Source organism: Momordica charantia (genome assembly GCF_013281855.1).
Source record: "Momordica charantia cultivar OHB3-1 chromosome 9 unlocalized genomic scaffold, Mcharantia_2.0 BLBB01000009.1, whole genome shotgun sequence".
In the NCBI taxonomy this organism is placed as follows: Eukaryota; Viridiplantae; Streptophyta; class Magnoliopsida; order Cucurbitales; family Cucurbitaceae; genus Momordica; species Momordica charantia.
In genome coordinates, this window is record NW_028275167.1 from 24,035,213 (window position 1) to 24,041,999 (window position 6,787).

General features: G+C 35.7%; 1 protein-coding gene across 2 annotated transcripts; it reads right to left on the reverse strand.

The window, feature by feature from the left end:
• Nucleotides 1–552: 552 nt before the first annotated feature.
• On the reverse strand, nucleotides 553–6,072 carry LOC111015923 (putative RNA-dependent RNA polymerase 1). Of its 2 annotated transcripts, XM_022291114.2 has the most exons (7): nucleotides 5,841–6,072; nucleotides 5,679–5,743; nucleotides 4,938–5,518; nucleotides 4,278–4,388; nucleotides 2,491–4,178; nucleotides 2,182–2,332; nucleotides 553–1,731 (listed from the first exon to the last, which is right to left on the reverse strand). In XM_022291114.2, the coding sequence occupies exons 3-7, from the start codon at nucleotides 5,460–5,462 to the stop codon at nucleotides 877–879; spliced, it is 3,330 nt and encodes a 1,109-aa protein (XP_022146806.1). In that variant the 5' UTR covers nucleotides 5,463–5,518; nucleotides 5,679–5,743; nucleotides 5,841–6,072; the 3' UTR covers nucleotides 553–876. The 2 variants fall into 2 exon arrangements, with proteins under 2 accessions (XP_022146806.1, XP_022146805.1); XM_022291113.2 differs by having other exon boundaries at nucleotides 2,491–4,388.
• Nucleotides 6,073–6,787: the final 715 nt, after the last annotated feature.

Genomic DNA, 6,787 nt, shown 5'->3' on the forward strand with positions numbered 1-6,787 from the left:
AACTATAGAATAGTGTTGAATTTACCAAATTATTCCTGAGCTACAAGGATTGTTATAATTGTAATTTTGAACTTTCTACCCCTTTAAACAGATTGATAATATAGGGCCTAAGACCAGGTTTTTCTTTTATGGGCCTAAGATAATTGAATTTTATATACACACACACACAGTTGATTTTAAGTATAATTTAATTAATTTTAGCTTTGAATTTTTTTAGATATTGTTAATTTTACTAGTATTTTATAATCACTGTACAATGAATTATTGTTAAAAATATTTCATAAGCTAGAGAAAAAAAAGGAGAAAGTTTTATGTAACCGAGGAATGATTCCTCGAGTCAAAAGTGTAGCATAATTTTTTTTAGTAATACAAGTTTTTATCATTGAATTTATCGGACATATATAAAATATTAATGTTTAAATCTCATTTAGTCTACGTACTTTTAACTCTCTATTTTGGTTTCTTTTGGAAATGGATCAATTTAGTCCATGTTTACAAAATTCTAACACAAACTTCGTAGACAAAAACTGAAGAATCCCTTAAACACAAAGCTATGACAAAGATAATGATAAATAATTTACCAACCGACAAAAGTTGAAACTACATCGACCACAAAAAACTCATACACATTCTACACCTTATCAGAAATGTGTAAGAACAAAATAGCAACAATCCTTTCCCAGATTCACAAGCATGTTCATTTCCTAATAACTAACAAGCTCTCATATCAGCAATATTTACATCTCACTTGCTGCAAACAGGAGCCAAAACTAGAAGTAATCACATTTCGGAACTTAGTTCAGCACTTCAAACTTCAAAGAACAGGAACAAGAATATTCACAAAAACTAGAAATAAGATGTTAAAAATATAGTTCTTCAATGTCCAAGATTCAATGCATTCCTGAATCTGCTGTCAAGAGCTGCTAGTCTCGAAGCTCTCTGTTTTCTCCTCACATTATTCTCCTTAATCTGCATCAGCTTGTCATAAACACACCATGGAAAGCTCAGATAATGATCACGGTTCATATCCTCATTATAGCTTCCCCAATAACTCGGATGATAAGTGACATGGTACCAGGCTGAAGCTTTGGCAAATAAATCATCCAAGCCCGAAACTGAATCTGAATCGGGACCGCTTTCTCTCTCATTGAACCAAGTCCTAGCCTCCTTTCTCAGAGACCTGATAGCCAAGTTGATGGCTTCTGCATCTCTTTTTTTGGTGAAAGACTTGGACATAGTCATTATATTTCCACTAAGGATCTCAGCCTCAGACTTGATCCCGTAATAATCGAGCAAATTCCCCAACTTATAATCATAATTGTTTTTATGATAGATGGCATCATCGACGTAATCTTCATAGCCTTCAATTTCCATATCAGAATCGTAACACTGCCTTGCTACCTCTCGAGTAAACAAACTGATATGGCTTGTTGTTGGTGCAATGTCTTTCACTGCCCGAAAAAGCTTTCCGATCACATTCTTCGATTCGTAGGAGGGTTTGTCGGGCTTCTCCATGAAGTCGGGAAACTCTTTGACATATAACTCGGGAGGTATTATAGCTGGTACTCCAGTTTTTGGGAAGTCCACAGCAATGGAAAAGAGCTTTGCAAGGTTTATACAAGGAGAACTTCTTGCTTTAAAGAGCTCTTTATCAGCAAAGGCAGTGTGGGCATTGGCAATGATGCCAAGACTGTCGTTAACCATGTAGTTCACAAAATATTCTTGCACATCCTGGTGTTAAAGAGGAGCAGAGTTTCAAATTAGGACAAACAACATACAAACATGAGTGGTTTCTCTTCTAGTCAGACATAACGTACAAAGTGAATATATTCTTTCTTTTTTTTATATCCGTGAGTGTCTGGGACAGTTTGCATACATCTCGATGCATACATCTCGACTATTCTCACGGGACAACTGCCTGAACTACTACATTTGGTTGCCAAAGTAACTAGTGAGATATTTAATCCGATGTAGGTGGCTACCATGATTTGAACTCATTCCCTCTACTAAGACTTTACTATAAACATTTGCTCTTATTGACTACTGGACCAAAATCATAATGGTTTACAAAGTGAATATATTCTTTACAGTAGGCATTGAGGTAAAACACTGAAAAAAGAAAAGGAAATCCGAATGGGTTTTCAAGTTATCGAAACATGCCATTGGTTTGAGAGGAAATACCTCGATTGTGACGTCGCGATCCAACTGAGTAGGTGGTGCAGGAGTATAATCCATCGGTGGAATTTGTCGAGGCGGGATCAGCTCAGTGTCCCAACAGACAAAGTATATATCCCCATCCAAATCACTACCCGAGCATTCATTCGGATGAGGTCTAGATTAACAATGCAACATCTGGTTAGTAATGTATATTGGCAAGGAAAATCTTTGTAACAAAACTATGCCAAAAAATTAGTTTTTCTTGCATTTAAAGTTGAAAACAGATGTTATTTTTCAAATAAAAAAAGAACTAGTATAGATGAATATGCTAACCTTGATCCTTTTTGTGGAAAAACTACACAATCAACCATATGATACAACCGAGGCACATTCACAGCCTTTAATACACGAACGTCCCCAGGGTGCAGGCACGGATTTTTTGCAACAACTACATTTCCCTCGATGGCGACACGCTGTTCCGAACTACTTATATTGAATGCGGAGGTCGTGACGGATAAAATGCTTTGCTTAGCGCCTGAGACTTGCACAAATACTTGTCCATATTCCAAGCTCCCAGTCTCGTCAAGACATCCCATCATCGCTCTCCCATTTGGAATAAACATTCTTGATTTGGTGCGTAAATCTAGCAACTTTGATGCCCGAAAAGCCTGTAACATCATTGATAGATAAGGCTCAACATTAGGCTTATAGCCACATTTGAGCATTTCCTTAAGGACATTAGTATTCTCTCCCGGAGCCATCAACTCTAAAGCTTCTTGTGCCTTCAAAGGATCAGTTAATATCGCGTCCAATTGTTCAACAGCTTCGCGTTGCTTTTTCTCAAAAACTTCATCTCTAACACCTAGAGTAGACAAAAGAGTAATCAATTGACGATTAAGGAAGCACGGTTGATATTTGCTATATCCTAAAACGTCAAGTTTCGTGTTGTCTGATTCAAATTTGCACATGCTCTTCCTCAAAGATAATTTTTTTGATGAGTATGGATCAACAGCAACAACACCCTTATAACCGCCATAACGAATCTGAAAAGCAGATGGGGTGAATGCTTTCAAACCACATTTTGCAGATACTTTTTTGGCAAAATCGCTTGATATCTTTCCAATTCCATCAGAAAACACATACTTTACTTCCCCATGTTGAACCTCTATGTCAGGAATAATTTCCCTTTCATGTCTAGCAACCGAAAGTGTCTCGGTCGATGAGCCAAATGATTGGCCCAATCTAGCAGCATACTTTGCTGGATTCTTGATCTGTCTAAAATCTCCCATCCACGCTCGAATATCTTCTGCGTCGAGGCCAGGTCTGGTAGCAAACATCCACAAAGAATTATCTCTTAACTGACTTGATGAGAATGCAAGAAACTTAAACATTTTACCACCAATGACTATGCCATTTTTAAGAACAGAGAGAATTCTCTTGTAGATTTCAGTTTTACGATCCTTAATCGTAGAAGATGTTCGTGGCAACAAATCTATCGAACGCATTTTATCCCACTCCTCATCGACAAAAGATACCCGAAGAAAATTATCGATATCTCGAGAAAAGTGGCGCAACACCCGATTCGAGACATTGACTTCAGGACCACAAAAGTACACCTTACAAGGTGTTATTTGGACCCTGCGAACATATACCAATCCAGCATCCAAAGATATGGCAGGAGAATTTGGAGGACGCCTTAAATACTTCTTGTACTGCTCAGTAAGCCAACTATATGGCTTATACTCGCATTCCTTTAAATGGAATAGTCTATCCAAGGCATGTTCTACAAATTCAATCTTTATTCTACGCGGATCGACCAAATGATAGAAACTAGTATCAAGTGCTGGCCCTGAAATGCAACCATGTTGAACCAATGCGTTTATTTTAAAGATAATCTTATATGGCAGAAAAATATCAGGACGAGAATCAACCATGGGAACAAGATCTGCAGAGCACGAAAAACCGTTGCCTCCATCAACCAACCGAAATTCATCTTCAGTTTCTTTGTAATAAGCAAAATTCTGTCCAAAATTTGGAAGTTCACGACAGTTATGTAGCTTCAAACATAACGAAGAAGATTGTCCTATACAGGATGATGGAGTAAAATCAGTACTTCTAACCCATTGATCATCAGGTACTTCTTTGAAGTAGTTCAAAAGAGGATCGTCAAAAACCTGTCTACTCCCACTAGAAGATTCAACTTTTTTATATATCCAAGGAGCTCCATATAACTGAGAAAAAAAAACACATAACAATTATTTGATGAACTGCAGACATCAAATTCAAGCAATGAAACAAAATTTTCAGCATACATGTCATTCATCAAAAGGCCATCAAATGTCATTGTGAACAAACAGTTTGGTTTTCATATATATTGATACAAACCTTCCACATTAGTTCATGAATAACCAAGAGAATTCAACATTCAAGAATGTAAATGAACAATGACAATTAGAATGCAAGTGGGGAAATCTAGAGTCATACAGTAATATCTTGGAAGATGGCAAATAATATGCAAGTGAATAAATCTAGATGCGCTGCCTGGTCGTTCCATCAACCTAAATATCATTCAATAAAGTACTCTTATTCCAACAATTAAGAGGGATAGCAACACTTTTTCAACGAGGATAAAACGTTATGATGTTCAAATTGCTAATGTAATAGTTGAAACAATGCTTAAACAGAAGTAGCAACATTTTTCAACTTTAAGAGAGGATAATAATACTTTTCAACATTAGCATAGCATGAGACAACTTTGGAAAGGAATTTGACCCCAGAACCTGGATCACAAGATACTTCATGGACTGATGCCGCGAATGATGGAGTTCTATCCGCCAAATGTTCTCGTACGAAAGCTCGAACCTGTACTCTACAAAGTTATGAGACAAACGAAAGTTCATTTTTCGCATTCCAAATCCAAAAGTCACCAAAACATCCCTTCCTTCCCACAGGACACAAAACTTTTCACTTGAGACCTGACAACCAAAGCACAATGTCAAATCTTCCAAGGTATGCATGTACGTCCTAGGCTTCGGTATAATATCAACATCCGCTTCTCGAGCCTTGAGATACGAAGTTCCATACCACAGGCGTTGAATCCGTTGATTAGCCAATGAAATGATCAACTCAGCTTCTCTAGAGCCAGTGAATTGAACAAAAGCATATAATCTACTTCCCCCCTTTTTGGGTTCTCTAATCTTAAGAGCATAGACAGTTCCAACACCCGTACGACCCTCCAAATAACTCCTAACGGCATCTGCCGTGACGCCTGCAGGAAATCCACTAATATGAACTGTTTTTCCCATAAGATCCCAAAGAACCAAGTATGGCTATGGCACTTGCAATGGTAAATTTGTATGCCCTACAAAGAAATAAACACCAACACAAGTCTTACATTAGAATAAAATGCACAAAGAAATTCAGTTTTGATACAGGCCAAGAAAAATTCAGTCAACAGAAATCCATCAAACAAAATTATGTCCAAGAAAATGAAGAGAAAGAGAGAAGGTAGAGGAACTAACCCAGAGAAAAACTTTGGATGATTGAGTTCCAAAATTGAGTGGTGTGCACAGAGATCAAACCCCAACTAAAAAGAATCAAAAAAGAGAAATATAAGAGATCATTCAATAAGCATAACAACAGCACTTGGTGATGGAGAAAATAGAAAAAGTAAAAGTACAAACTGATGAACCCAGATGCAAAAACTTAATCTTGAAGGGAATTCATGCTCCAACAGGTACAAATTGATGGGCTTGAGAGTGTAGAAGGGACATCAAAGAACAGAGAAAAAAGAGAGAGACAACAGTCAACTGTAAGCTCAGTCTCTAATATGGGGAATGTGAATGGACAAGGAAGGCAGAGGAAGCGACCATTGCCGCCATAAACCATAACTCTAAAATTAGATTACCCTTTTCCGTTTCCTTATCGTGGACCACTCTCTACGTGATCACAATCTCTCCTAACTTTTTTTTTTTTTTTCGTATGGATTTAAATACTATTTTGATTCCTTTTATCTCCCCTTGTGATAATTTTGTTATTTTGATTTTTAGACTTTTAATTTTAGATATTTTAATCTTTCTAATTTGAAAATGTTATTTTGGATGTTGTACTTTTAAAAATAGTTATCACGTTGCCTTTTATAAAATTTTAACACAAATTTTAAGCATAACATAAATCTTTTAATATAAAATAATATTTATAATTTTTTTAAAAATATATCTTTTGATATAATGAGATTAAAAATAAAATTAATGGACCAAAATAGTCACTCTTTGAAAAGTGCAAAGACCAATGAATATTTTAAAAGTAAACTAAAATAAACTAAAATTGTTTGAAAGTACAGGCATCAAAATAAATGGAGATTAAACTAATAATTTTTTCTTTTCGATTACCTCTGTTAACATCAAGAAAGTTTAAGAAATGATTTTAAATTCCGTTATTTAAAATCTAATAAATGATTTTAAATTCCTTATCTTGTTTGGAATAAGGAAGATTTGAAACGAAATAAATTAAATTTCTTTGTTTGGATGTTGGCGGGAAATGAGTAAGAAAATAAAATTTTTTCTAATTTAGATTTTTAATCTAAATTTATTATTTAAAAATTAAAATATGACAAGGTTAAATTTGTAAT